This window comes from Rhodotorula graminis (genome assembly GCF_001329695.1).
Source record: "Rhodotorula graminis WP1 unplaced genomic scaffold RHOBAscaffold_16, whole genome shotgun sequence".
NCBI classification, from domain to species: Eukaryota; Fungi; Basidiomycota; class Microbotryomycetes; order Sporidiobolales; family Sporidiobolaceae; genus Rhodotorula; species Rhodotorula graminis.
This window is the reverse complement of record NW_017264943.1, coordinates 391,557-418,675: the sequence shown is the minus strand read 5'-3', so window position 1 is coordinate 418,675 and position 27,119 is coordinate 391,557. Positions and strand designations below refer to the sequence as shown.

Sequence of the window (27,119 nt, the reverse complement as noted above, 5' to 3'; positions counted from 1 at the left end):
CCGGCGTACCTCGCCGTGCTCCCGGCGCCACCCGCGCCCGCTCCTCGGCCCAATGCGCCGCCTCCTCCAGGCCTACTCGACGCCTGGCTCCCAGCGACACTCGCCTTCTTGTCGTCGCCCACCTCGACCCCCTCGACCAAGTTCCCCATCCTCGACCTCGTCCGTCTCGCCCTCTCGCGCGACTCGGTGCGACTCGCCGCCGAGCCCTCCCTCATCGCCTTCCTCCCCGACCTCCTCGCCCTCCTCGCCACCCAGCTCGCTGATGGCCACGACCACGACTCGTCCGCCGAGCGCCCGCCCGGCGAGCGCGCCTACCTCCTCACGGCGCTGCGCACGCTCTGCAACGCGCTCACCGCACCCGCACACGCCACCCGCATCCTCACGCCCTCGAGCGCGCCGGCTGCCGACGCGCGAGCGAGCGCGACGCGCCTCGTGCTCGCGGCGCTGCTCGACCGCTCGGACCCCAAGATGCGGCGCGAGGGCGCCGGCGCCGCGTGGAGCGTCGTCGCGAGGGTGTACGCCGCGAGGGTCGAGGGCGAGGGGGCGGTCGGTGCCGCTGAGGGAGGGGACGAGTGGGAGGCAGAGCTCGCGAGCGCGCTGCTCGAGGCGTTGACGCTCGAGGAGGACAGCGTCGAGGTCGGTGCGTCCCTGCCCTCTCCTTTCTCTCTCTCTCCCTCTCTTTCACTGTCTCGCTTTTCCGCGAAACGCTCTGACATTGCTCCCCTACCTCGCTCGCAGTGCACCGGCTCGCCGCGACTCTCGGGCTCCTCCTGTATCGCTCGCCGTACTCGGCCGACCTGTGCGCGCTCCTCGACGTGCTCGACGCTCGAGGTACGCTCGAAGGGAAGGAGACGCTCGTCGAGCGGTTGTCGAGCGGTGGCAAGGGAGGAGAGGCGGGCGAGGTCAGGGCGGTGCTGAGGGACGTGCGGGCGCTGTTGGCGGCGGCGGCATGAGGGTGTAGCCGTGCCGAGCGTAACGCGACGAGTATCGTGCGCCCAGGGTATTGTGCTCGCTTCTGGCCCGCAGCTGGCCTCGTCGTCGAGGTCGGGCGCGCGAGGGTCTCCACTCGAGAAGGTCACTTCTGCCTGCGAGAGCCACGTCGCTCTCGCTTCCCATCTCTCCGCTTGCCCCGCTTCAAGCCAAGGACGATCACTCTGATCGAGTCGCTCGTCTGTCCGGGCTGCTCGCGGACGGCGTGTCCGTGCTCGGTCCCTCCTGACCGCGGTCGAGCCTCTTCTTCCGCGGACCGTCCGGTCCTTCTGTCCGCCGCTCGGCCTGCGCTTGCGTTTCCTCTTCCTCGCTACCTGTCGAGCCTCGCCGTCACTGCGCTCGAGCATGCGCTACGGTCGACAGGGCCCTGCTTTGTCGCCAAATCGACCTTCGCAAACTGCGCCCGAGGTCGACCTCGAGAGCCGGCTCCTGTTCTCGCCGGGCCATCGTCGCCGCTCGAACGAGGAGACGTCGTCGACGGCGAGCAGCGGGTCGAGCGGGTCAAGCAGTGAGGAGGAGAAGCGGCATCGACGGCGGAAAAGGAGGGCAGCTCCTGCGGCGGCGGTCACGACGGTGCGTTCCCCTCTCTCTGCCTTGCTTTCGACCATCGAGCTGACCTCTCTCCTTGACAGGGCTTCTCACCGACGGTCGCCATCCTCCTTGTCGCGCTGCTCGTCGCTGTCGGCGTCGCGCTCTACTTCGCGCTGCGAGGCGGCAACCTTTTTGTGCGCTCCCTCTCTCTCTTTCAAAGCTCGAGGCTCACTCACCGACATGCCTCGCCCGCAGGGATCGTCGACTTCTCCAACGGGCAACGGGGCGTCACCAGCACCCGCGACGACTCGCCCGACGCCGGACTCGTCCTCCTCCGGTGGCTCCTCGTCTGCCGCTTCGAGCCGTTCTGCGGGCCCGACGTCAACCAGCGTCTCTCGCTCGTCGACTAGCGCGTCAAAGGCGTCGTCGAGCCCGTCCGGCAAGCCGTCAATGGGCACGATCACCGTCCCCCTTGCCTGGAACTCGCTCACCAGGGTCTGACTCGCGCCGCGGGCCTCGCAGATCCCGACAAGTCGGCCGGCGCTGCGAGCAAGACGGACAACACGGGCTCGAGTCGTCCATCTGGGTCGAGCGGGAGCTCGGCGAGCGGCGGCAACGAGGACGACAAGTCGACGCTCGGGCCTTCCCCGTCCTCCTCCCCGACCGACGGCTCTTCTTCGAGTGGTCCGCTCGTCGACGACTCGCTCAATGGCCACAACGACTTCCGGGCGACGCACCATGCCGACGACCTCGCCTGGAACGACACCCTCGCCGAGGCCGCTCAACGCTGGGTCGAGAACTGCGTGTGGGAGCACAGCGGCGGCTCTTTGCTCGGCGGGGGAGTGCGTCCCTCTCTCTCTCTCTCTCTCTCTCTCTCTCGTGCCTCGATACATGTGTGACTGACTCGTCAGCCCCTGCAGTACGGCGAGAACTTGTTCATGACGAGCAGCAGGGCGTTCACCAAAGAGTCGACCTCGAGCGTGCTCGACGCCGTCGCCTCGTGGTGCGTCGCTTTCTCTTGACTCGCGTCCATGTCAACGACCTGACGCTCTCTCGATGTACAGGAACGACGAGGAGCACATGTACGACTACGGCAACCCGGGCTTCACGCACGAGACGGGGCACGTGCGTCGTCGGTCCTCTCTTCTTTCCGCCCGAACGCCCTCACCGACCTCGAACCCTCGCTCGCAGTTCACGCAAGATATCTGGGTCGGCACCAAGACGGTCGGGTGCGCGATGGGCACGTGCATGGACCTCATGACCTCGGGGGAGTGGGCGGTGCGTCCACGAGTTTCTTTCCCTCGTCGACATGCGCGCTCGACCTGACTCACAGCTCTCCTCTCCCGCATCCCAGGTCTACTACGTTTGCGAGGTGCGCGATCGCCCCCATCCTTTGAGCGAAACGGCAGCTCGGGCCCTGACTCGGTCTTCCCTTCTCCCTCGTCCTCCTCTCGCAGTACTATCCGCCGGGTCCGTCCTCCTCTTTCTCTCCCCCTCTTGGCTCCCGACTGACCATCTTTCTCTCTCTCTCTCTCGCAGGCAACTGGGAGGGACAATTCCCCGAGAATGTCCTGCCGCCGTAGCGTGTCGAGAATCTGCAATTCCAGCACCGTCTCGCTCCCTCTCGCGCTCTACTTGTCCTCCCCGCTCTGCTCCCACACCTGCTGTACCGCGCCCCAGTATCGTTTTGGGTCGGCGCGTGCGTGCGCGACGTGCGGCGTCGCCTCAAAGCGCTCGGCCCGGACCTCGAGGCCGAGCGAGCGGGCCTCGGCGACGTGTTGCTCGACGTCGGCGCAGGGGACGAGCTTGTCGGTCGTCGAGTAGAGGTAGAGTCGAGGGACGGGAGGGAGGGCCGGAGAGTTGAAGTAGGCCGCGACACGAGCGAGGATGGACGAACGACGGCGGATCCTGCACCGGGAGCGAGGTCAGTGCGCGTCCTCGTGCGGCCGAGAAAGGAGAGAACGTGGAGCGCACATGTCCCAAAGTCGCAGGAAGGCATAGACGACCGAGAGCACGCCCATGAGCGGCACCTTGACGAGCGGGCTCTTGACGCCGGCCGTAAAAGCTGCGATGATGCCGCTCAGGCTGGCCTGGCCCGGGCACGAGTCGAACACGATCGCTCGGGCAGGTAGAGGCGTCGTCGCAGCAGCTATTGGCTGTCGACCGTCGGCTCGGCTCGGCCGCATGAGCTCGTTGAGCGTCTTGAGCGTCAAGCAGCCGCCGTTCGAGAAGGCGTGGACGAGGAGACCGCTCGACGGGCCCGCCGTGTAGCCACTCGTGCGTGACCGAAGAACGTCGGCGGCTGGAACGAGGGCGTGGACGAGCTTTGAGGGGCGGAAGAAGTCGCTCTCCATCGAGCGGAGAAGCAGGATGGACGAGGTCGGGTACTGCGGGAGGAAGCGGTTAGCGCTCGCCTTGACGAGGATGATGGGCAAGCATGCTCACGTACAATAGTGCGGTACGTCTCCGCGTACTTCTCGACGTGCTTGAGCTGGGCCTGCGCGAGGTACGGCGGTCGAGGCAGGAGGAGGGAGAGGGAAGACGAGATGCAGGGGTCAGTGTCGCCGAGGTGAAGGGAAGGTCGGGACGCACACCCATCCATCCAGAGATCAAGATGAGCTCTGGCGCCTTGTTTGCGCTCGTCCCTGCTGCTGCACCATGGGCGAGAGAGGATGCCGGCTCGGCCAGGTAGACGGCGGGGGAGAGCTTGCGGAACAGCGATTTGGCGGCCATGGCGGGGCGTCGCAGGTGCTGTGGCGGGTCGCAGAGCGTGGTGCGAGCGTCCTCGTGGCCAGGAGCTGGCGGTGACGGCGCGCAGAGGTGAGGAGAGCCAGCTGCCACGCTTCGGCTCGATCACGCAGCTTGCCGAGGTCGCTCTCGCGCAGGGACGCTGTCGTCGGCGAGCTGCGTTGCCTCGTACGGTTCAGACGGTAGCGGCGATGTCGACGGGCGGCGACCGCGGGGCAGGTCGGAAGCCTGCGAGCCAACCTCGCGCTCGCACGCCCCCCTCCCGGCTCTCTCACGCTCTGGCACAGCATACAGACACCTTTCGACTCTCTGCGTAGCCGTAGAAGCGCGCGAGGCCGAAGGAGAAAGGCGACCTGCGCCCGCTCGCGTTGCTCGACCGCCTCGAGGCTCTACTCGTCCTCGAACCCGATCCTGAGCACCTCCTGCCATGCCCGCTCGAGGACAGGCCCGCTCGCTCGCTCGTCCTCGTCGTACTCGCACGCCCGCACCTCGTCCCGCGACAGTGGGCGCAAGACGTAGCTCGCGACCTCGCTGCGCTCGTCCGGGCGCCCGATCCCGACCCACAGGCGGTGAAAGTCGCGAGAGCCCTTGAGTGCGCTCGAGAGGGAGCGCACGCCGTTGTGCCCTCGGGGCCCGCCGCCGCGCTGGTACTTGACGGCCGAGGGCGCGAGGTCGAGGTCGTCCTGGAGGGAGACGAGGCGGAGCATGGGCTTGACCGGGGCGGCTGGCGGCTTCTTGCGCGCTCGGGGTGGCGCCTCGGGGTCGATGTCGACGTCTGGCAGGACGACAGGTCGAGAGGGAGCGGCGAGAGGTGTAAGGAAGCCGTCAAACGCGGCGGCGGCGGCGGGCCCAGAGACGTTCATGAGGGCTCGCGGGAGGACGAACAGGACCTCGAGCGGGGTCTGGTCGGCGGCGGACGGCGGAGCGGCGAGGAGAATGCGCGAGGTCCAGCTCGTGTGGCGGCCGTACTTGGTCGAGAGGAGCGTGGCCGAGCCGGAAAGACGAGACGAGCTGGCGGCGGCGCGCTTGGCGAGGTTCTTGAGGAGGACCTGGCCGACCTGCGCGCGATTTGGGATGGTCAGCTGGGCTCAGAGAGTGTACGAGGGGCACGAAGGACGCACCGAGTGGCGTGTGAGCGGGTGCGTGTAGTTGCCGAGGCCGACGACGACGAGACGACGAGCTGCGACCGTCACTGCGCGCGTGCGGGGGCTGTCAGCGCGGCGCAGTGTCGATAGAGGGAGACAAGACGCACTGGCGCTGCTTGCGGTGCCTTCTAGGCCTGGTGGGAGGTCGACGCCGGCTCGAGAGATGACAGAAGAGAGTCGAGGCGATGAAGCGATTGTCGACCACGAGGATCAGGCGGCGCAGTACTGGAGGGTCCTGAGGACTAGACCCAGCCGCTCAGCAGTGGAGCAGGCTCGTAGCGGTGAGGTCGACAGCGAACGAAGCGCGAGCGATTCCCGCCCTCCTCCCCTCGACAAGACGGCACCCTCGCAACTCGCTTGCAGGCCGGTCGACCAGCTCAATAGCTCGCACGAGCCTATCGCGGTGGACTGCAGTTGCCCCTCGGCCACCCCGCTGAGCGAGAGAGGCGGCGTCACGCTTGCTGCGCCAACTCTTTCCTCGGCCGCCGCAGGGTCGAGCGAGGTGGGGGTACCCCCAGTCGGACCCCCCAGTTGCGCTCACGATCCGGCTCCAGATCGCTTGCCCCCTCCACTATCCCCCCCAGGGTCGCTGCGATAGCGCGGCGCTCGTTCGCTTCGTGGCCTCCTCGCTCTCCCTCTCCTCGCCCACACTCGACCATGCCCGCTCTCGTCCTCCCTCCCGCTTACTTCGACGCCGGCAAGCACCTGTGCTACCGGCGGCCCGACAAGGTCATCAGCATGGCAGAGCTCGCGCTCGACGGCGGCATTTCTCCTGTCGGCGTGACGGCACCCTTCCCGCTCTTCTCTCGCGAGGCCGTCACAGAGCTTCGTCGCGAGAGTGCGTCCTCTTTCTCTTCCTCTCGTCGTCGCAGGCCCGGCCAACCAGCGTGGCTGCCCTTCGACCGGCGTCCCTGACCTCCTCCCTCTCCCTTCCCCCCTCGCCCTTCCCTCTCGCAGTCCTTTCCGAGGAGGTCCTCGACAAGTACACCGTCTCGTCCTACATCTCAGCGTTCCAGGGCCGCGAGTACCCGCAGCACGTCGCGCCGTTCGTCCACGCCGCCTGGACCTCGCCCGAGGTGCTCGCAGCCGTCAGCGACGCAGCCGGCATCGACCTCGTCCCCGTCATGGACCTCGAGCTCGGCCACGTCAACTACCAGCTCGCACAACCCGGCCGAGACGGCTTCCTCAACACGCCGCACGAGCCCTGGGCACAGCCGAGCGCGCCCGAGGACCAGAGGAGGAGGGCGCAGGAGCTCGCCGACGCCGACAAAGGCGAGGGCGCTACCAACGTCATGTTCCACCACGACTCGTACCCGTTCGTGTGCGTGCTCATGCTCAGCGATTGCGAGAACATGATTGGCGGCGAGGTGCGTCCCCTCTCGCCCCCTTCCCCCTTCCGTCCCCTAGCGAAGGCGCTCTCGAGCCAAGGGCTCTCCAGACCTCGAGACCGACTCTTTCGTGTGACATAGACTGCTCTCCGGACCGGTGACGGGCGCATCGTCAAGGCGCGAGGACCGAGCGTCGGCAGCTGCGTCGTGATGCAAGGGCGCCACATCAGCCACGCCGCCCTGCGCGCGTACGGCGTCGGCGAGCGCATCACGATGGTGACGAGCTTCCGGGCACGCGATCCGATGGTGCACGACGGCTCGGGTGCGTCCCCTCGCCTTCTCCTCTCGCCCTCGTCGCCTCGTCCTGACCACGGTCGAGCCTCTTCCCCCTTCCTCGCAGTGCTCTCGACGATTCACCCGGTCTCGAAGGCGAACCGGCTCAACTACCAGTGGTCGATGTACCGCCTCAAGCTCTTGTCCGAGCGCTTCGCCGTCATGGCGTCGCAGCTCGAGAAGAAGAAGGAGCTGCTGCCGGCCGACGACGACGACGACGGCCGGGGCGGGTCCGAGGTGGTACGTCTCCTCTCTCTCCTCACACTCGACTCGATCCACTCTCGCCTCGTACTGACGCACGCTCTCGATGTTTGCGCAGGTCAACGTCGAGGAGATGAGCCAGGTGCGTCGCCGTTTCTCACTTGTCGCCGCTTTGACTCTCACTCACGCACGGCTCCCTCCCTCTCTCGCGCAGTGGATCGACGAGCAAGTTTCGTACCTCGCCAACACGAAGATGCAGCTCATGCAGTAGAGCCTCGAGCAGTTTCAGTCCGTCGTGCAGTACAGCAGTGCCCTTTGTCGACGGCCGGCGGCGAGGGATAGTACTCTGGTCGAGCCTGAGAGCAAGCTCGTCACTGGAAGCTGCATCCGGAGAGACTGTCTGCGAGCCGCAAAGCACGAGAAGGCGGCGGCGGCCACGCTGCCGAGCGAAACCAGTCGTTCGAGGAGCAGGACCTCAGGGCGAGCCTGGGACGCGAGAGAGCGGGACCGGGACGAAGCCGAGCGTGCGAAGCAGATGATCGGATCCACGAAGCCGAGACCAGTTCGTGCCGCGAGCGGGCGCACAGCGAGAGAGAGGAGGAGGTGAAGGGCCGACCGCCCGTGGCGGGGGAGCTGTCCCTCTCATCTCACGCCGTGCCGAGCTAGCGGCCCCTCTGCTCAGCTCTCACCTACGCCAGATTCCACCGCCGCTCCCGCGAGGCCCGTCCACCTCGACCGCCACCGCCTGCTTCCCCTCGTCGTCGCCTCCTCGAACCCGAGCCCGATTTGCCAGTCGCCCCGTCGCCCACACGACTCGAGCCGCCATGCGTTGGCCTCAAGCCTCGCCCCCGGCACTTCTCGCGGCACTCGTCGCCCTCGGCGCGAGCAGCGCGGTCCAGGCGGCGCCCATTGTCGTCGTCGGCGACTCGCTCACCCAAGAGACGTGGAGCCGCGTCGAGACCGGTACCTGGTGCGTCTACTTCCTCCAGTCTGCCCACAGACCTCCCCTTGTACCCCTCTGCCGCGCTCTCAGCGCCAGAGAACCCCTCGTCGTCGTCGAGGAACGGGTCCTCCTTGCGTCGCACTGATGAGCGAGTTACTGACCCTCTTCCTCCCTGTGCCGGTCTGCAGGCTTGTCGAGCACTACTCGTGCGTCTCAGGCTATTCCTCCCCCGAGCGCGTACCCCGTAGACCCGATCTGACGCTTCTCGTCCCCGCGCAGGCCGTACTGCTCGCACTGCAAGGCCTTTGCCCCCAAGTGGAAAGAGCGTGCGTCCGCCTCGCCCGTGTTGTCGAGGCAGCAGCAGCAACTGACACCTTTGGACACACCGCGCGCAGTCGTCGACACGTACGAGGACGCCGCGTCGGCCCACAACTTCTACTTTGCCCAAGTCGACTGCGCCTCGAACGGCGACCTGTGCCACGCCAACTCGGTCAAGTACTACCCGTCGATCTTCCTGTACCGCGACGGCGCCTTTGTCGAGGAGTTCGAGGACAAGCGCTCGCTCGAGGTGCTCGGCAAGTACGTCGAGGAGCACTACCCGGTCTCGGCGGAGAAGCTCGCCGCCGAGAAGGAGGACAAGGAGCAGAAGGAGCGTGCGGCAGGCGAGAAGGGCGAGTGGGACAGGCGGGAGCAGGCGGTGGACGGCATGAGCGGGCTGGACAAGGTCAACGAGGGCGAGCGCGAGGACAAGGCGGCGGCGGCGGGTCCGGCCAAGGTCGAGGGCAAAGTGCGCCTCGCCCAACAGTGGGACGACGATGTGGACGAGGAGGGCGAGGAGGCGGTCGCCAAGCCTGCGCATCCGGTGCTGCACGTCGCCGACGAGGACGACGACGGCCCGAGCGCCAAGTCGGGCACGGTCCGCGAAGGCAAGGGCGACGACGATGACGAGCCGCTCGCCCCGCTCCTGTCCGACGCCAAGAAGAAGCTCGACGCGTTCTACCCGGCGCCGGCGTCGTCGACCTCGTCCCTGTCCGCCACGACCTCGACCTCGACCCAGACGCCGGCGAGCGCCGACCCGACCTCGACGGCTTTTGCCCGTCCGGCGTTCGTCGCGCAGCAACCCGCCGTCGAAAAGAAGCGCAGCGGGCACGAGTGGCCAGCCGTCGACGGCTCGGTGCAGCTCTTGACGCCCGAGGACATGGCCGTCCTCACCGACGAGGAGACGCCGGCCAGCTTCGTCAAGTTCTACGCGCCATGGTGCCACCACTGTAAATCATTGCGACCAAGTGCGTCGCCGACGTTTCCTCCTTTGTCCCGTCAGCGCCGAAATTGACCGTCTTGCCTCGCCCCACCTCGCCCTCGTCGCCTGCCTCGCAGAGTGGAAGGAGCTCGCCGAGGTGCTCGCTCCCGCAGGCGTGCACGTCTACGAGGTCGACTGCGACGCCGCCGAGAACAAGCGGGCGTGCCGGACCCAGGGCGTGCAAGGCTACCCGACGCTCAAGTTGTGCGTCCCCCTCTCCCCCCCTCTCCCCTCCCTTCCTCTCGTCCCTGCCACCGCATCCAGTACTGATGATCCTCGATGCGCAGCTACAACAAAGGCGCGTCGGCCGAGTACCTGGGCAAGCGCGACGTCAAGTCGCTCGAGGCGTTCGCCCTCAAGGCCAAGGCGGCGTGCGTCCCGCTTTCGCTCTCTCTCTCTCCCGCCCTGCCTCAGAGTACCGAGGGGCCGACGTCTCACACCCACGCCCGCAGCACGACCGTCAAGACGCTCACGAGCGAGCACGAGCTCAAGCGCGCCGTCAAGGAGGACGAGGTCGTCGTCCTCTTCCTGCACTCGTCCGAGACGAAGCAGACCGACGTTGTGCGTGTCGTGCCTCTTCTTGTCTCGTCGTGCGGCCGAGGTCCTGACACCGTCCCCTCCTCGCCTGCAGGACGCCGGACACGCCGCCGCCAAGTCGCTCATGGGCTCGTCGCCCGTCTACACCTCGAGCTCGCCCGAGCTCCTCGACCTGTTCTCGATCCCGTCCAACCAGCCGACGTTCGTCACGCTCAAGGACCACTCGCTCGCGCCCTCGTCGACCTTCGCCCTCCCGCACGGCATGTCGACGACCAAGCGCGTTGCGCTCGCACGCAGTTGGCTGCGCTCGGCCAAGCTCCCGGCCGTGACCGAGCTCACGTCGACGACGTTTGCCGACCTCATGCCGACCGACGGCGAGCCGCCGCTGGTCGGGCTCGCGGTCTTCAGCCGCAAAGGCCTCGGCGACGACGGGTTCGAGCGCAAGAAGGACGAGGTCAAGGCGCTCGCGAGGGGGTGGGCGCAGAGGAGGCGGACGGCGAGCAGGGAGGAGCGAGACGTGCTGTGGGCGTGGGTGGACGGCGACAAGTGGGCCGGGTGGGTCCGGACCATGTACGACGTCAAGATGGGCGGCAAGGACGCGCCGGCGCTCGTCATCGCCGACCCCAAGGTGCGTCGCCCTGCCTTTCTCTCTCTCTCTCTATCCCTGTCGACGTCGCAAGAGGCGTCGCCCTCGTCCCGGTACTGATTATGCACGGTCCCTCCCTCTCTCGCACAGGCGCTCAGCTATTGGTCCGAGACGCTGTCGGGCTCGCCGCTCGCGCTCGACGACCCGAACGAGGTGTATCAGCTCGTCGAGGAGGGCATCCACACGTCGCGGGCCAAGCCGCACTCGTCGCGCCAGTTCTTCGACCGCTTCGCTGTCGTACGTCCTCGCCTCCTCCTCGTCCTTCCTCTCTTGTACTCTCCTCCCGCCTCGAGCGCCCTGTCCCTGACATCCTCGTCCCTCCCATCCCCTCGTCGCAGTCGGTCGTCGACAGCTTCACGGCGATGTACGAGTGGTGCTGGGCTCACCCGGTCCTGTTCCTCGTCGCGCTCGTCGCGTCGTGGATCGGCACTTGGCGGCTGCTCAAGCGCGCGTTCGCCTCGCCGGGCTACGTGGCGATCCCGAACGGCGGCGTCGGTGCGAGGGGCGGCGCAGGGCCGAAGAGGGAGTAGTTCGTCGAGCGCGAGCATGCATCTTGGACAACGTGCGCCCGACCGCTCTCTCGGTGCGACAGTCGAGCGTCATGAGAGAGAGCGAGAGAGCAATGTGAGCCCTCGTCGGTGCGCAGGATCAAGCAAGTTTCAGCACTTGAGAGAGCGCAAAGGATCGGCGCGAGGACGAAGCTGCCACAGCGGGATTGGAGACCTCCCTCGACGACGACGACCACCCCGCGCGCCTTGACCCTTCCAAAGCCCTCTCGAAGTCGCACCCACACTCGCTTGCATCGCCACACGCCCACCCGGCACCTGCACGGCGTCCACCCACGCCGCCAGCACGACTCGTCCACCAGTCGCTCAACCTCGCGTCGCCCGTCGGCCCTCTCGCCGCTGTCGGCCTCGGTTATCCAGGCGCACAGCCCAGTGCTCTGCAGAGTGACTGTCGACATCTCTCTCGGTGCGTCCCACCGTCTGGCGACGAGTTCTCCGTGTGCGGCCCCTTCGAGCCTGCGAGGTCGCTAACCTTGTTGCCGTACCTCGCGTCGCCGCGCAGGAGAGCGATGGCGAGAGACCCAGCCGTCGGCAAGACCTCAGCACCCGTACAGCTCGGCCACAGAGCCCCGACGACCTCGGCCAGCCGCACCTTCAGCCCTGCACCTCGCTCCGTCTCGTCGCCCCACCCGACCGCGCCCGCCGACTCGGTGCTCCCGCCGCCCGACCTGCCTCGGCGCCGCAGCTCGTTCGACATGGACACGGTCGCCAACCTGGACCGCGCCGCCGCCGACCGCCGAGGCCACTCGCGCAGCAAGAGCTCGACCTCGACCCTGCCCTCGATCCGCTCGCTCAAGAACCGGTTTCAGCAGAGCTTCACGTTCGGCCGCAAGGGCCCCAAGATCGTCAAGGGCGACGACGCCAAGCGCATCACGGTCGACCACGTCCGCTTCTCGACCGCGACCGTCGGCGACGGCCCTCGGCTCAAGGGCTTCGGCGGGCCCGCAGGCGCAGCCCCTGCCGCGAGGGACATGAGCCGCAGCGCATCGCTCCCGTCCAAGCTCCACGCGGCTCGTGGCCACGGCGACGAGGACGCGCCGGCACTGCCGCAGCTCGTCTTCAGCGTCGACAGCGTCGACGAGTTCGGCGTCAAGCAGTCGGTCGACCAGGCCCTCGCGTCGGGCTACGGCTCACCAACCTCGCCCTATCCTCCCTCAGTGCGAGCGGCGACGCCCGCCCTCTCGACTCGCCAACGCGACGCCGCGTCCCCATCGCCTCGCGGCGGCTCCCCCCTCCTCGGGCGAGGCTCGCCCTTGCCCGGCCGCCCGATCGTCATCGCGCCGCGCACCACGCCCTCGCCCATGCCCCTTCCTTCGCCCTTCCTCCGCAGCGCCACCTCGCCGACCTCGCCCAAGCGCGCGCGCGACTCGATGACGCCGCAGCCCTGGCCTCGCGCCGAGCCGGGCGTGCCCCCTCTCGCCTCGCCCGTCACCGCCCCGGACACGGCGCCCGTCCCGCAACGTGCCCTGTCGCCAACCCTGTCGGCGGCCAACCGGCGCATCCTCAACCGCGTCTCGCAGGACTTTGCGCGTCGACCCGACGACCCGCCGCTCCTGTCGCTCCGCCGCCGCCAGGCCGAGGAGCGCGAGTCGGTCACGCGCACGCTCTCGCGCCAGGGCCACCGCAACTCGCGCATCCTCCCCGGCGCGACGCTGCCCGCCGAGGTGGCCGACCTCGCCATGGTCCGCAGCAAGTCGGCGCTCAGCCTCGGCGCGACCGACGACGACGGCCCGAGCGCTAGCCGGCCGACGTCGCGGTACCTGTCGCCCGACGCCGCCCTCGAATTTGCCCCGGTCGCGAGCGAGGCGACGCGCCGCGACTCGCAGGGTCGGCTGCGGCGCCGCCACTCGGTCAGCCCGGTGGTCACGCCGACGCTGCCCCAGTCCGGCACCGAGACGTCGACCGACAGCCCGCCCGTCGACGCCGCTAAACGCGACGAGCCTCGCGACGTGTCGCTCGGCGCGCTGCTCGGACGGGCGAGCACCGGCTTGGGCTTCTCGTCGCCGCTCAGGCCCGACGAGCGCCGCCCGAGCAAGCCCTTCCCGCCCGAGTTCGATGAGGTGCCCGTCCGTCGCGTCATCGTGCAGCAGCCGTCGAGGGAGGACACGGCCCGAGCGGCGGCTCCTCCCGTCGACGCGCCCGCGTTCCTCCCCGTCGCCCTCGGCAACGTGTCGCGCGGCGACAACCTCGACTGCCCCGACACGCCGCCGTCGTCCGCCCGGCGCAACAGCTCGAACCCGTTCGTACCGCCGTTCCTCGCCCCGCTCACTCGAGCCGGGTCGTCGTCCTCGGCGTCGTCGTCCTCGGCGAGCTCGTACGGCGCGCCGTCCGAGGCGCCGCCGGTCCTCGCCTCGCTCCACACCGGCGCCCGACCTCCTTCGCTCCACGACCCGTTCCTCCCGTCGACTCGCGAGCTCCGCAAGGCGCGCTCGGCGTCGAGCATGGCGTCGCACGGCGCGCAACTGCGGTCGTCGGTCGTCCCGCCCGTCCCGGACTCGCGAGACGGGTCGAGCGACGACGACGGCGATGACGGCGCTCGCCGGACGTCGCGCTCGCGTCGGAGGAAGAGCGAGGACTACACGGCGCAACGGCGGGCGACGCTCGCCGGCGAGAGCCGCCGACCTACGGTCGTCGGCGAGGCGCAGGACGGCGGCCGAGGCGAGGACGAGCGGGGCTCGTCGCCCCGCATCACGCGCCAGATGCGCTTCGACAAGTCGCCTGAGCCCGACGAGGCCGGCGAGGGCGAGCTGCCGCACGTCGCCGACAGCTCGCCTGTCGTTCAGCGGCTCCTCGCGCCCGAGCCGTCGCCCCTCCACGCCTCGCTCGCGAGGAGCCCCGGCGACGAGCACCCCTTCCAGCTCGCGAGCTACCTCAACCACTCGCCCGCAACGACCCCACCTGCCGTCGCGACGAGCGCTCGACCTTCCCACCTGTCGGCCGCCGACCTCCTCGTCAGCCCCACCTCGCACGCCCGTCCAGCTGCCCCTCCCGCCGGTTCGCCCCCGCCGCCACCGACCTTCACGCTGCGCACGCCGCTCCCCCAGCAGGCCCGACTCGACAGCTCGTCGAGCGCGCTCACGCTCGCCGACATGGAGAGCGAGATCGTCCGCATGGAGGCGGAGCTCGCGCGTGCCTGGCGGTCGCCGTCAATGGCGTACGACGCGTCGAGCCCGGCGGCGCACGAGGACGGCTTCCACCCGCACCCGGCAGTGCCTTTCGGCGGCGACGACTCGGGCGGGCAGAGCCCGCTCGTCGAGGGCGACGCGTCGCCGGCCGTCTCGGGCGACATGATCACGCCGCGCACGGCGCGCAAGTGGAGCATCTTCGAGATCGAGAAGGCCTACGAGCGCATGAAGCGCCTCCTCGGCTCGTCGTCGTCGCGTCCGCCAGTCGGCGCCATGGGCGGCTTCGACCCGGCGCCGAGCGACGCCGGCAGCTTCGCCGACGAGAGCTCGACGTTCCCGAACGGCGGGTTCGACGCAGCGCTGGAGGATGCGCTCGCGCAGGCGAGGAGGATCAGCAGGTCGATGGACGAGGAGGGGGTCGAGGTGCTCGTCGACCGGTCCGAGCGGGCCGCCGACGACGACGACACGCTCAAGATCGGCTTGTGCGTCTTGTGCTCCTCTCTCTCTGTGTCTCTCTTCCACTAGTGCGACTCGAGCCTGACGTATTTGCCGCACAGCTCGCCCGGCTCGCACTCGTCGTCCCGCCGCCCGTCCGACAACAGCTTCGACTCGACGCACTTCGAGGCCAAGCCCCTACCCGGCCTACCACCTCCCACGCCGTCCATCTGCAGCCAGCCCTCCTCGACCAGCCGCGAGCGCGCGCCGCCTCTCCCTCGGTCGGCCGAGCACCAGCAGCCGGCCGCAGATGGCCCCGACGACGCGCCGTTGCCCGGGGCCGACCTCGATCGGCGCGCTCTCGATGCGCAGAACACGGTCGAGTCGGCGTCGAGCGTCAAGGGCGACGAGCAGAACGAGCAGCACGAGCAGGGCGAGCACGACGGGCACGGCGACGGGAGGACGACCCCGGACCACGACCGCCGCCCGCTCGAGCCGTCTTCGCCGTCGCCGCGACAAGCAGCAGCGCACCGCTCGCCCGACTCGCCCGGGCGCGTGCCCATCCTCGGCCGCAAGCGCACCGACAGCGACGCGAGCGGGATGCGCCGCCTCGTCCTCCCCGCCGCAAGCCGGCTGCGCGCGCAGAACCAGCGCGACAGCATGCTGTCGCTCATCAGCGTCGAGGACATGCTCAGCCAGGGCGGCGACAGCAACGAGGTGTTCGCGACGGCCGAGACGGACCGAGGCGTGTTCACGACGCCGCCGACGTCGCCGACCCGCCGCAACCCGCAGACGCTCTCGCCCGGCGCGAGGTCGTCGCCGCACCGCATCTCGTTCGGCTCGCCGCTCCGCAGCGGCGTCGGGCGCGAGCTGCAGCGGCGCACTGCCCCCGAGGGCACGGCGGCGGGCGAGGACGGCGTCGGGTTCGAGTCGCCGGCGGCGCGCATGCGCCGGGTCAGCGTTCAGCGCCTCTCGGAGCCGCCGATGAGCCCGCCCAAGCGTCGCGGTATGGTGCGAGCGACGAGCGGCGACGCCTCGTCCTGGTACCCGCAGACGCCGAGTCGCCGTCCAGATCGGCCGCACCGGTCCGAGGAGCCTTTCACCTCGAGCTCGACCGCCAAGGTGCATGGCGACGACGAGCCGGCGTCCCTCAACGAGAACGTCACGATCGCCAACATCCGCAACATGGACAAGCTCGAGATCTTCTTCCGGTGCGCCCACCGTTTCCCTTATTCGAGGTCCGACCTTCCTAAATCCGTGGCTAATCTCTTTCCCTTCCTCGACTGCAGGTTCACGGCGGCCAAGGCCGAGATGGACAAGGCCGTGCTCGAGCGCGACGCCCTCCTCGATGCGCTGCGCGAGACGCGCCTCACCCTGAGCGACGTTCGCCGGCAGCGCGACGTGTTCGACGACGACCTCAAGCGCGAGCGTCTCTTTGCCAAAAAGGTCAAGCAGGTGCGTCCCTTTCTCTCACTCTCTGCCTCGAGGCACGCCCTGACGACGCACGCCTCACCCCTTGCAGCACCTCGGCGCCGACCCGGAGCGTCATCTCGACCAGCTCGATGCGCTCGTCGAAGGGCGACAAACATGGGAGCATCGCGCGCAAGAAGCGCTCGAGGCGCTGCGAGGCGCACAGCACGAGCTCGAGCTCCTGCGCGACGAGGTCGGCAAGGGGCGCGAGCGCCAAGAGCTCCTCGAGCGCGAGAATATCGCCATGGGCGCGAGGCTCGCCGCCGCCGAGATGCAGCTCGACGAGCGTGCAGGGCGGCACCAGCTCGCGCCGGTACAGCACGGCGGGCTCTCGTCGCTGTCGACGGGCCGAGGCTCGTCGTCCAACTCAACCGCGTCGCCCAACTTCGGCAGCCTCACCGCCTCGGCGAGCTCGACCGCCGCGCCCTCGTCGTACGCCACCGCCGACGCCGGCTTCTCGCCGACGCTCGCCGCCATGTCTCGCTCGACGTCGAGCGCGACCGCTCGCCCGTCGGGCGCTGTGCGCGGCGAGTCCGCCGAGACGGTCGCGCCGCTGCCGTTCGGCTTCGCGACCGCCCTTCGCGGGCCCAAGGACTCGCAGGGCTCCACCTCGTCGTCGGCGTCGTCGTCGTACAATCACCCGGCCGTCGGCGGCTTCCTCTCGCGCTCGCTTGCCGAGCTCGCCGGGTCGCCCATCATGGGCCAGGTCCTGCGGTTCCGGCCCGGCGGCGGCGGCAGCACGACCGGCGCCGACACGGACGTCGAGGGCGAGCTCGACGGCGAGCCCAAGTCGTCGTACGGCTCGTCGCTCAACGTGCCGTCGAGCCCGACGCGCCTCGGCGCTCGGGCCGCCACGCCGCTCGAGTTTGTCCCGTCGCACAACGGCCAGACGACGTTCCGCCTGCCCTTCTCGTCGTCGCCGGCGCTCCCGGCCCACAATGCCGAGCACGACGAGGCGCCGGCCGACGACGCGGCCGACGAGGCCGAGCGCTCGTTCGACTCGTTCACGTCGTCGGTCGACGAGCCCGAGTCGGACCTCGACGGCAACGACGAGGGCGCATTGCGCAAGCGTGACGAGGCGTTCCTGCGTGACCTGACCGAGGAGGTCGAGGACGTGACGTTGCGAGTGCCGCAGGGGCAGCGCGAGGGCGAGCGGGACGACCAGCAGGAGGAGAACCCGGAGGAGCGCAGGGGCAAGAGGGTGACGGGGCGGTGAGGAGAGACACAAAGAACGAAGCCTTATTTATATCCAAGTTGTCAGCGCTCTCTAGAAACACAGGCTGCTGCATTCTGTCGTCGAGGACCGTGCGCTCGTCGCGAGAGAGAGAAAGAGAGAGCTTTCGCGCGAGTGGCTCTCGAGACTCTCCTCGTCGCCGGCGTCAGGCTCGAGAGGCAGGAGAGATATGTGCAGCTGCAGTGTGTTTACAGGGTACGACGAGGAGGGAGAAAGACAAAGAGGTGGCGAAAGGGAGGAGCGAGAAGGGGAGGGCGACTGACGCTTCTTTACCCTGCGGGGCCGGCGCACACGATCAACGAGTCGGTCGAGAATCTTGTTGAAGAGCTCGGAATGACGATCGAGAGGACGAGAAGGGACGCACAGAAGCGATAGTAGATGAACACGAAGAAGAAGAGGGCGCCGAGGCCGACGGGTGCCCACTTGCGGATGGCGGCGTCGATGTTCTGCGCGGCGACGGGGGAACCTCGAGAGTCAGTCGTGCGACGTTGAGAGTGTCAAAAGTCGACACAGGAGAGGAGAGAGAGAGACAGGCCACGCACGATTTTGCGCGCCGCCTTGCGGTACTTGAGCGACTCGTCCCTCAAGCTCGAGCTCATGGTGCTCATGCGGTCGAGCGAGTCGCCGCGCCACAGCAGGTCCTCCATGTTCTTGGTCATGATGCGCGTCACGTCCTGCAAGTCCTCGTTGAGCTGATCGAGCCCGGCCGAGGCGCCCGTGCCCGCCGCGCCCGGTCCTCCTTTGCCGCTCGCCTCGGCGCCGCGCGGGTCGAGGTACAGGCGCTTGGTGCGCTGGATGAACGTGTCAAACTTGACAAAGGCGTACGGGCGCAGGCCCGGCTTGAGCGACATCGAGGGCGGGTACGAGCGCGCGAACTCTGTGCTGAGCTCGGCAAGGTACGAGAAGGCGAGCTTGCGCGGGTACGAGCGGTCGGCGATGACGAGGTAGACGATCGAGTCGGCGATGAGGTAGCTGCGAGGGAAAGTGCGAGGGCGGTCAGGGTTTGTTGCTCGTGCAGGCTCGGGAGGGAGACGAGGAAGGGGAGACTCACTGGAGCGTGCACTGCCCGCTCTCGATCGAGCACCGCGGCTCCGAGTCGGCCGTCAACCGTCGAAAGATGAGCTTGGCCTGCTGCTTGTACTCAGGGAGCTTGCTCTGGTCCTGCGCATGCGGGAGAACGGCGAGTGGGGGAACGGGCGAGGGGAAAGGAGGAGGGGGCAGAGGTCAGTGTCTGCGACATGCTGCAGGCAGGCGCACTGATGCTCCGACTGCTCGAATCAGGCGACGTCCGTCCTCTCGCCAGCTCGAGGAAGCCCGCGCTGAACCCGTCGCAGAGCCCTCCGAGGTCCTCGACGCGGCATCGACGGCCCACCCAGCGCAGGACAAGCGCGCGCTCGACCACCCACAGCCGGACTGGTGCAGAGTGCTGCACGCCTGCCGCCTCGCCCGCAGCTCGCGCGACGAGCTCGTCGCCGCCCCACTCCGCCGTCGCTCGCCCACTCCTCGCACCACCGCAAGAGGCGCAGGGGAAAGGGGCGCACCTGCTCGTCGTCGTCATTGCTCGCTGCGAGCGGCAGACCTGTACGGCGTGGGGACAGAGTGAGCGGGCGAGTCCATGTTGCGAGGAGGAGATGAGGACGTGGAGGACGAGAGCGAGGGGCTCAGGGACCAGGGACGGTACGGGAGAGGGAGCTCACCGTCTGTTGCGCGTGCGATGAGCGTGCTGCGAACCATGACGCGCTCTATCAACCGGCTGGAGAGCGAGAGGCGACACTGCAGCGAGGCGAGGCTGGAACTCCACCGCGAGCGAGTCTTGAGGTTCGTCCCTCGTCGCTCAACTTGGACCTCTCTCGACGCACCCTGCTCTCTCGATCCACACACAGGATGTACTGCACGACAGACGGCGAGAGAAGGCTCGATGGCAGATTACAGCTGGAACAAGGGGGAGCAACGCAAAAGAGAGAGAGAGAACGGGTTCGACTCGAGGGATCGTCTAGGGGCCAACCGACGTGCCAACGCCCGGGAGCGGCAGCGACATGCCGAGGTTGTCCGGAACAGCCTGCGCGAAGCGAATACTCGAGTCAGTACCGACGTCAAGACGCCGACGAGCGAGAGAGAGAGGACAGGCAGGGACGCACGATTGCCGGGTTGACGTCCGAGCGGTGCTACAGGCGGCGACGAGAGGAGAGACGGTGGGCGAGCGAGTCAGTCTCATCGCTTCGAGAGAGAGAGAGGGGAAGGAGGACGGGACGCACCTGGCCGCCGAACAGGACCTGCCCGTTCTTCGCCTGGTAGTCGGCGATGCGCTTCTCCACCTCGGGGCCTGTGGGTACACGAGACGGTCAGGAGCTGCACGTGCGAGTCGCACGAGAGAGGAGGGGGAGGAGAGGGAGAGGAACTGAGGGACGCACGGAAGTTGCGCAGGAGGCCCTGGACGGGCCACGCGGCAGCGTCGCCGAGGGCGCAGATCGTGTGGCCCTCGATCTGCTTGGTCAACTCCCACAGCATCTCGATCTCGCGCTCGTGCGCCCGGCCGACGACCATGCGGTCCATCATCTTCTCGAGCCAGGTCGTGCCCTCGCGGCACGGCGTGCACTGGCCGCACGACTCGTGCTTGTAGAACTTGGCGAACCGCGCAATGGCGCGGATGACGTCCGTCTCCTTGTTCATGACGATGACGGCGCCGGTTCCGAGGCCCGACTGGAGGTCGCGCAGCGAGTCAAAGTCCATGAGGGCCTCCTCGCACTGGCCCTTGGGCAGGATCGGGACCGACGAGCCACCGGGCACGATGCCGAGCAGGTTGTCCCACCCGCCACGGACGCCGCCGCAGTGCTTCTCGATGAGCTCCTGCAGCGGGATCGACATCTCCTCCTCGACGACGCACGGCTTGTTGACGTGGCCCGAGATGCAGAAGAGCTTGGTGCCCGAGTTGCGCTCGCGGCCAAAGTTGTTGAACCACGACGCGCCGCGGCGGATGATGGTCGGCGCGACGGCGACCGTCTCGACGTTGGCGACCGTCGTCGGGCAGCCGAACAGGCCGACGTCGGCCGGGAAGGGGGGCTTGAGCCGGGGCTTGCCCTGCTTGCCCTCGATCGACTCGATCAAGGCCGTCTCCTCGCCGCAGATGTAGGCGCCCGCACCGCGGTGCAGGTAGACGTCAAAGTCGTAGCCACTGCCGCACGCGTTCTTGCCGATGAGGCCCGCCTTGTACGCCTCCTGGATCGCGTGCTCGACGTGGTCCGACTCCATGTAGAACTCGCCGCGGATGTAGATGTAGGCTGTGCGCGGGCGGTGCAGGTCATGGTCGAGGTCGAGGTGCGTCATGGTCGAAGAGAGGGATCGTCGGGTCGGGCGGGGTGGGGAGGGGAGCGAAGGGGAAGAGGGAGACGTGAGGATCGGAGAGTCAGTGCGGGCTCGAGAGAGGCAGGAAGACCAAGGGGACGCACCGGCGTTGGCGTTCATGGCCCGACCGGCGACGAGGCAGCCCTCGATGAGCTTGTGCGGGTCGCCACGCAGGATCTCGCGGTCCTTGCTGTCGACGAGGAAGGGCAGTGTGAGCGCCTCGGGTCGGGCAGGGGGAGATAGAAAGACAGTGAGCGGACGCACCAGGTACCAGGCTCACCCTCGTCGGCGTTGACGACGAGGTAGCGCGGGCGGCCGTCCTTCTCCCAGCCGGGCTTGTTCATGAAGGACCACTTGAGGCCCGACGGGAAACCGGCACCGCCGCGGCCGCGCAGGCCCGAGTCCTTGATCTGCTGGATGATGTAGGCGTCGCCCTTGGCGATGATGTCCTTGGTGCGGTGCCAGTCGCCGCGGGACTGTTGCGAGGAGGACGGGGACGAGGAGGGAACAGCAAGTCAGTGGGACGCGCTTGGCAGAGGTGGGAGGCAAGCTTGGCTGCTTGTCGAGAGGTCTCGAGGGCGTGCAGAGCAGCCAGAGGTGGTCGATGGCCGGGTGCAGCTGGCGGCGGCGACGAGGGGAAGAGGGAGGAGGGAGAGGGGGCCAAGGGGGAGCTGGACGCACCTGAGCGCCCTTGAGCTGCCAGTCGTGCATGCGGTAGGCGTTGCTGAAGATGCGGTCCTGGTCCTTGAGGCCACCGTGGCGCTTGACCGGGTTGGCGGCGGCGTCGGTGACGGCGGCGTACGAGCGGCGAGCACCCTGTGCGAGAGGGGACGCGATGCGGCGACCGCCGACGCGGGTGGCTGCCGTGAAGAGCGGGCGTGCTGCTGCGAGCTGCATGTTGATGTGTGCTCGGGTGGTGGGGAGAGAGGAGGAGGGAGCCTCGCAGGGAGAGGAGGAGGCGAGCGAGCCAATCGTTCGCCCTCGCTTGCCTCGCCTCCCTCGGCTCCCGACTCGCACAGAGCGACATGCAGGCCGTGCAACACGGCTGTACGAGCGCGTCCACATCAGCGCCCCGGCGCCTCGAGCAGATGCCGCCGCGTCCGTGCCCTGCTTCTCCTCCTCGCCGGCTCGCGCGCCACGATCTCGGCGCGCTCCGCTCCGGCCAAACCTCGCACGGGTCTACTCGCTGGACCGCTCTGTCCTTCAGTACGCTCGTGCTGCGCTGCCCCGCTTCAGACAGACGAAAGCGGCGCGCTCGATCTCCTCTCTCCCTCGCGTCGAAAGCGTGCTCGGCACGGCGCGAGACGCACAAGCAAAGACACGCTCGAGTTGCAGAGAACCCGCTGCGCCGCACAACAAAGCTGCCGTCGAGACCTGCGACCGTCGTCCTCCTCGAGCTGCTCAAGCCTCGACCGCCGCCGCCGCCGCGCCGTCGACCTCCATCGGCTTGGGCTTGTCGTCGCCGCCGTGCCCGTTCGCCGCACCGCCATCGCCGTTGGCTCGTTCGAGCTTGGGCTCGACAGGCGCGTCGCCCTCGGCCGGCGTCGCAGGGACCGTCGACGGCGCCGCGCCCTCACCCTCGCCCTCCCCTCCCTCCTCGCCCTTGACGCCGTGGCCGACAGCGGCCGGTGCCGGCGCGTTGTCGACCATGCTCACGTCGGCGTCGTCGGCCTTGACGCTCGAGCCGTCGTCGTCCTGCTGGTCGCGGAGCCGGACCCGGTTCGAGCGCCGCTCGCCCGGCACCGACGGCCGCACGCTCGAGCGCCTGCTGCTCCCGCCGACGCTCGCCGCATCGTCGCCCGCCTCGCTCCCGTCAACCTCGGCGCCGCTCGGGCCCGTGCGCCGCCGCTTGCGCCGCCCCTGCTGCTCGTCGTCGTCGTCGCCGCCGCCGTTCTCGCTCGCCGCCGTCTCGCCGTCAAACTCGCCCGGGTCGTCGTAGTGGACCCGGCTCGTGTCGCCCCTCGCACGGAGCCGGCTCGAGCGCGTCGACGTACCCTGGTACGACAGGCGCTGCAGCGTGCGGGCGACGCGGGCGTCGCGCGTGGCGAGGCGCTCGGCGGCGCGCGACTTGCGCTGCTCAATGGCGTCCATAGCCTGTGGGCGCAAGAGAGGAAAGAGTCAGGCTCGAGTGCGAGAGACGAGTGCGAGCGCAAAGAGAGAGTGAGGACGCACCGCCTCGTACTCCATCATGTCGACCAGGTCGGCCTCGAGCCTCGCGCGCGTGACCCTCTCCTCGCCCTTGGGGTCCTCCTGCTCCTCGACGCCCTTGCCCTTCTTGGCCGAGTCGCCCGCCTGCGCCGCCGCCGCAGCAGCCGCCGCCTGCGCCGCCGCCTTGGCGAACGGGCCCCGCAGCGCTTGGGCCTTCTTGTCGGCCTTGGTCGGCGCCGCGAGCGTCTTGACGAACGCCTTGTAGCCCTTGAGGGTCGACGAGAGGCAGAGCCACGCGCTGTCGGCCTCGAACGGGTCGCACGACGCGTACAGGCGCGGCGAGGCATCGAGGTGGTACAGCGTGAGGCCGGTCGAGGTGCGCCCGGCGGGGAGGACGACGAGGCCGTTCGACTCGGGGTCGCGCTTGGCGATGCGCTGGTTGCCGCTGCGAGGTGGAGAAGAGCGAGGTCAGGGCGGGCTCGGGCGCGGCATCGACAGGAGGGGACAGGCAAGAGGACGCACATGTCGTAGTTCTCCTTGATGATCTCGCGGACTGCAGGCGCGTTGACGAGCTGGTAGTCGACCATGATACGCATGAGGTGGATCTGGTCGGCGAACAAGGGAGAGAAGTGGATGTCAGGGCAGGACGCTCGAGGAGAAATGAAAAGAGAGGGGAACGACGAGGACGCACCTTGTCCTCCCAGCGCAGCATCCAGAACTTCTGCTCGGTCTCTTGCCCCGGCTTGCGACCCTTGGTGCGCAGCAGGTTCGTCTCCCAGCGGAAGCCGCCGCGGTAGTACGGGTCCGAGTTGAACCGGTTCGAGACAAAGTTGATGATGAAGTGGAACCACGTCTTCTTGCCGTGGTAGTCGGTGAGCTCCTTGATCGGCTTGAGGTTGTCCTGGAAGAGCTCGCACAGGGAGCGGATGATCGGCGACGCCTCGGGCACGGGCGCGTCCTCGGCGAGGACGGGCGGGACCGGGTCGATCGGCTCGGCGACGGCGGCCTGGACGGCGGCGGCCTCGTCCGGGTCGACCTCGTCGTCCTCGAGCGACGAGAGCGAGTCGGCGGGCGACGCGTCCCGGCCGTTCTTGCGCCCGCCGTTGGCGAGGGCGGCGCGCTGCGCGACGGCCGACAAGGGCTTGGGCTTGGTGCGGCTCGACGTGCGGGTAGACGAGGTCGACGGCGGCGAGCAGTCGAGGAGGGCCTGCTCGAACGTCATGACGTTGGGCAGGCTCGGGTTGGTCTCGCGCCAGTCGACGTGGTTGGTGTAGTGCTCGACGAACGCCCAGACGTACTGCGCGACGAGGAGAAAGGAGAGCAGGTCAGCTCGGGGTTCCGGTCAAGGAAGGACCCAGGGGTGCTATAGATGGTGGCCGGCGACGGCGGCGCGCAGGGACACGCTTGGGAGCGGTGTGACGAGGGTGAGGGCGCTTCGGACTAGGGAGAGGGGGCGAGGGGAAGTCGACGGGAGGGAGGAAGGACCGGATCTTCGAGCTGGCCCGCACCACATAACTGCGCAGGACGAGCGCGCGCCATCTGGCGACTATCGTCGCGCGACGAGGCGGGCGACACGCTGCTCCCAGCTCGACGCGAGGAGGGCGAGCTCGGCGAGGGGACGCCGTCGCCGGGCGGCTCGGCGACTGGCCAGGGACGCTCCTTGAGAGCTGTACAGGCTCGGTGCTCCCTCGCGCAGGCCCCTCGAGGAGCGTAGAGGCGAGGTTGGCCGTGCTCGTCCCCATCTCGCCGTTTCGACCCGCGTGCTCCCTGCGCTCCGCCTCGGCCTCGGGCGCGGCCGTGCAGGGCACCATGCAGTCGCGAGAGGGCAGAGAAACAGAGACGCACCGCGACCTCCCAGTTGGCTGCCGGCCCCTCCCTCACCTCGTCTTCGAGGTCGTCGACGCTCGCGTCCACCATCAGCTCGCTCGGGTTTGGGGTGCTGGTGGTGCGCGCCTTCTTGGCCGAAGCCGCAGAGGCCTTGGCGGCGGCGGATGCAGCTGGTGCAGGAGCCATGCTCGTCGAGGTTGGAGGAACGAGGCGAGCAGAGAGCGCGACCGCTCGTGGCCGAGCCCGTCACCTCCCGCCGTCGCAAAGCTCGCTTGCACGGGACGACAGAGGGACTGACACGCCCGCGAAAGCCGATGTGCGCTCTCACGAACCAGGAAGAGACAGCTCGAAAGGCACAGCGCGAGTTACAACCTCCCTCCCTCCCCCTCCTCGACAGCGGGTATCTCCTCCTTGTCGACCTCGTCCTGGTCCGCTCGTCGACGCTCGCGCTCATGCAGCGACGCTCGGCGCAAACCGCGACGCCGCATCGTCAAACAGCGACGACTTGGCCGAAAGGTCGGCGAGGAGAGGGTGCGATGCGTCGGCGGCCTCAAGTTGCCTGTGTGCGAGGAGGAGGTGTCAGTCCCAGTCGACATCGTCGAGAGCTCGCAGTGCTCTCGACGAGGAGCACTGGGGCTAAGAATGTGACCGAGAGAGCCGGGACGCACGCGAGGATCTCCTGGGCGGCCGCGTCGGCCTTGCCCGTGTGCAGCGCCAGCGCCGCAGAGTTGGCGAGCGACGTCGGGTGCGTCGGGTTCTGCAAGAGTGTACGAGAGAGGGCGGCGCCGTCAGTGCTCTGTCTCAATGTCGAGGACTGACCTGCGGAGCTCGATCGTCTAGGGTCGAGTTCCGCAAGAGCGGGCTCGAGAGAGTCGGGGGAACAAGCCGACGCACCATCTCAAGGGCCTCGTTGGTCGCGTCGCGCGCCTCCTCCCATCGCCCGAGCAACGCCTGCGCGACGCTGACGCCGCCGAGGACGCCCTCGCCGCGCCCGCCTTGCATGCCCTTGATCTCCTCGAAGACGTAGTACGCGTCCTGGTACTTGCTCGACGGGCCCGTCGCGAGGTTGGAGCGCGCGATGAGGAGCTGCGACAGGAGCGAGTCGGACGTGAAGGACGTGGTCGAGGGCGAAGTGAGGAGCGAGGTCGAGAGGTGGGCGAGGTGCAGCGAGATGTACAGGTGCGACAGGATGGCGAGGCTGTGGGAGACCGCAGAGCGCTCGGCAAGTCTGTCAGTACGTCGCCCGGAAAGAGTGCACGTCTGCGCAGTTCGGCGAGAGCAGACGGCGCACCATTCCTGGTCTTTGCCGAGCTCGACCGCCTCGCGCAGCACCTCGATGCCCTCCTCGCGCCTGTCCTCGCCCTCGAGCACCCACACGGTCCCGACGACCCCCCTGACGAACCGGCCCTCGTTGTCGTCGCCCTCCTCGAGCCCTTGCTCGCCCAGCTCGGCGAGCAGCTCCTCGAGCTCACCGACCGCGTCCTCGGTCTCGCCGGCGAGGTAGCGCGCGAGAGCGCCTACTGCGCGAGCGTCGAGCGTCTGCGGCACGCGCGAGAGGAGCTGGGTCGCGGACGAGGGGGAGGGAGGGGTGAGGGCGAGGTGGGCGCGCGCGGCGTATAGGGTGAGGAGGGGCGAGGGCGACGGGTGTTCGTTGTAGGCAGCGATGGCGTTGCGGTACGAGCCTGCAGCACGCATACAGGATGGTCAGTCTGAGTCGCCGATGCCGCGAGAGGGTGCTGGTCCTCGTCGCGACGGCGAGGAGGAAGATGAGGGGCCATGGCACTCCGGTAGACGCGTTCGCGCAGCAAGCCCGCGCAGTAGCACTCTTCGACTCGGCTAGGACGAGCCTGGCCCTCCAACCACGCTCGCCGACGCTGTGCTGCCTCATCAACGCGGAAAGCCAGGGTGCTCCTCCCTCGTCGCCGGCGAATCGTGGCCAGTCATGCACGCGTCCAGACGCATCAAGGGCGCACGACGAGTCGCAGCATCGACCGCGCACTCCAGCCCGTGCCGCCGCCAGTGTCCCCCACCTGAGAGGTGCACGTCGCGCTCCCGGACTCCCTCGTCCGCCGCACAGAGAGACGAGAGGACGCACCTTGGCTGAACAGCTGGACAATGTAGAACGACTCGCTGTCCATCTTGGCGAAGCTGGGCGAGTTGAGCAGAGGTGTGGAAGCGACCACAGCCCTCGCTCTCCTCCTCTCTTGCTCCGCAAGAGCTCACACCTTGGCGCTCGTGCAAGCTCTCGAGATGTGCGGTAGCGATGAAAT

General features: G+C 68.5%; 8 protein-coding genes across 8 annotated transcripts; 2 read left to right on the top strand and 6 right to left on the bottom strand.

The window, feature by feature from the left end:
* Positions 1-3,091: 3,091 nt before the first annotated feature.
* Positions 3,092-4,458, bottom strand: RHOBADRAFT_56078 (uncharacterized protein). Its single transcript, XM_018418171.1, has 4 exons — positions 4,114-4,458; positions 3,971-4,018; positions 3,496-3,908; positions 3,092-3,429 (listed from the first exon to the last, which is right to left on the bottom strand). The coding sequence occupies exons 1-4, from the start codon at positions 4,252-4,254 to the stop codon at positions 3,153-3,155; spliced, it is 879 nt and encodes a 292-aa protein (XP_018268314.1). The 5' UTR covers positions 4,255-4,458; the 3' UTR covers positions 3,092-3,152.
* A 200-nt stretch (positions 4,459-4,658) lies between these two features.
* On the bottom strand, positions 4,659-6,073 carry RHOBADRAFT_56077 (uncharacterized protein; the record flags this gene model as incomplete). Its single annotated transcript, XM_018418170.1, has 3 exons — positions 4,659-5,327; positions 5,391-5,461; positions 6,064-6,073. 3 exons carry the CDS (start codon positions 6,071-6,073, stop codon positions 4,659-4,661), a joined length of 750 nt encoding a protein of 249 aa, XP_018268313.1.
* Positions 6,074-6,152: 79 nt separating this feature from the next.
* On the top strand, positions 6,153-7,590 carry RHOBADRAFT_56076 (uncharacterized protein; the record flags this gene model as incomplete). Its single annotated transcript, XM_018418169.1, has 6 exons — positions 6,153-6,252; positions 6,372-6,781; positions 6,884-7,064; positions 7,143-7,315; positions 7,395-7,418; positions 7,491-7,590. The coding sequence occupies 6 exons, from the start codon at positions 6,153-6,155 to the stop codon at positions 7,545-7,547; spliced, it is 945 nt and encodes a 314-aa protein (XP_018268312.1). The 3' UTR covers positions 7,548-7,590.
* A 351-nt stretch (positions 7,591-7,941) lies between these two features.
* Positions 7,942-11,273, top strand: RHOBADRAFT_56075 (uncharacterized protein). Its single transcript, XM_018418168.1, has 10 exons — positions 7,942-8,246; positions 8,408-8,425; positions 8,499-8,545; positions 8,615-9,505; positions 9,597-9,723; positions 9,807-9,890; positions 9,972-10,080; positions 10,151-10,684; positions 10,793-10,939; positions 11,041-11,273. The coding sequence occupies exons 1-10, from the start codon at positions 8,101-8,103 to the stop codon at positions 11,230-11,232; spliced, it is 2,295 nt and encodes a 764-aa protein (XP_018268311.1). The 5' UTR covers positions 7,942-8,100; the 3' UTR covers positions 11,233-11,273.
* A 6,412-nt stretch (positions 11,274-17,685) lies between these two features.
* On the bottom strand, positions 17,686-19,311 carry RHOBADRAFT_30273 (uncharacterized protein). Its single transcript, XM_018412901.1, has 6 exons — positions 19,230-19,311; positions 19,074-19,111; positions 18,584-18,693; positions 18,075-18,504; positions 17,897-17,978; positions 17,686-17,806 (listed from the first exon to the last, which is right to left on the bottom strand). The coding sequence occupies exons 1-6, from the start codon at positions 19,264-19,266 to the stop codon at positions 17,802-17,804; spliced, it is 702 nt and encodes a 233-aa protein (XP_018268310.1). The 5' UTR covers positions 19,267-19,311; the 3' UTR covers positions 17,686-17,801.
* A 120-nt stretch (positions 19,312-19,431) lies between these two features.
* RHOBADRAFT_39698 (uncharacterized protein) lies at positions 19,432-21,771 on the bottom strand (the record flags this gene model as incomplete). Its single annotated transcript, XM_018413645.1, has 7 exons — positions 19,432-19,591; positions 19,671-19,697; positions 19,788-19,855; positions 19,944-20,810; positions 20,979-21,064; positions 21,139-21,350; positions 21,556-21,771. 7 exons carry the CDS (start codon positions 21,769-21,771, stop codon positions 19,526-19,528), a joined length of 1,542 nt encoding a protein of 513 aa, XP_018268309.1. The 3' UTR covers positions 19,432-19,525.
* A 410-nt stretch (positions 21,772-22,181) lies between these two features.
* On the bottom strand, positions 22,182-25,035 carry RHOBADRAFT_56071 (uncharacterized protein; the record flags this gene model as incomplete). Its single annotated transcript, XM_018418167.1, has 5 exons — positions 22,182-22,968; positions 23,047-23,467; positions 23,545-23,627; positions 23,714-24,319; positions 24,868-25,035. The coding sequence occupies 5 exons, from the start codon at positions 25,033-25,035 to the stop codon at positions 22,276-22,278; spliced, it is 1,971 nt and encodes a 656-aa protein (XP_018268308.1). The 3' UTR covers positions 22,182-22,275.
* A 152-nt stretch (positions 25,036-25,187) lies between these two features.
* On the bottom strand, positions 25,188-26,987 carry RHOBADRAFT_56070 (uncharacterized protein; the record flags this gene model as incomplete). The annotated part of the gene is made up of 5 exons (XM_018418166.1): positions 25,188-25,408; positions 25,518-25,606; positions 25,744-26,047; positions 26,141-26,531; positions 26,945-26,987. The coding sequence occupies 5 exons, from the start codon at positions 26,985-26,987 to the stop codon at positions 25,300-25,302; spliced, it is 936 nt and encodes a 311-aa protein (XP_018268307.1). The 3' UTR covers positions 25,188-25,299.
* Between the last annotated feature and the right edge of the window lie 132 nt (positions 26,988-27,119).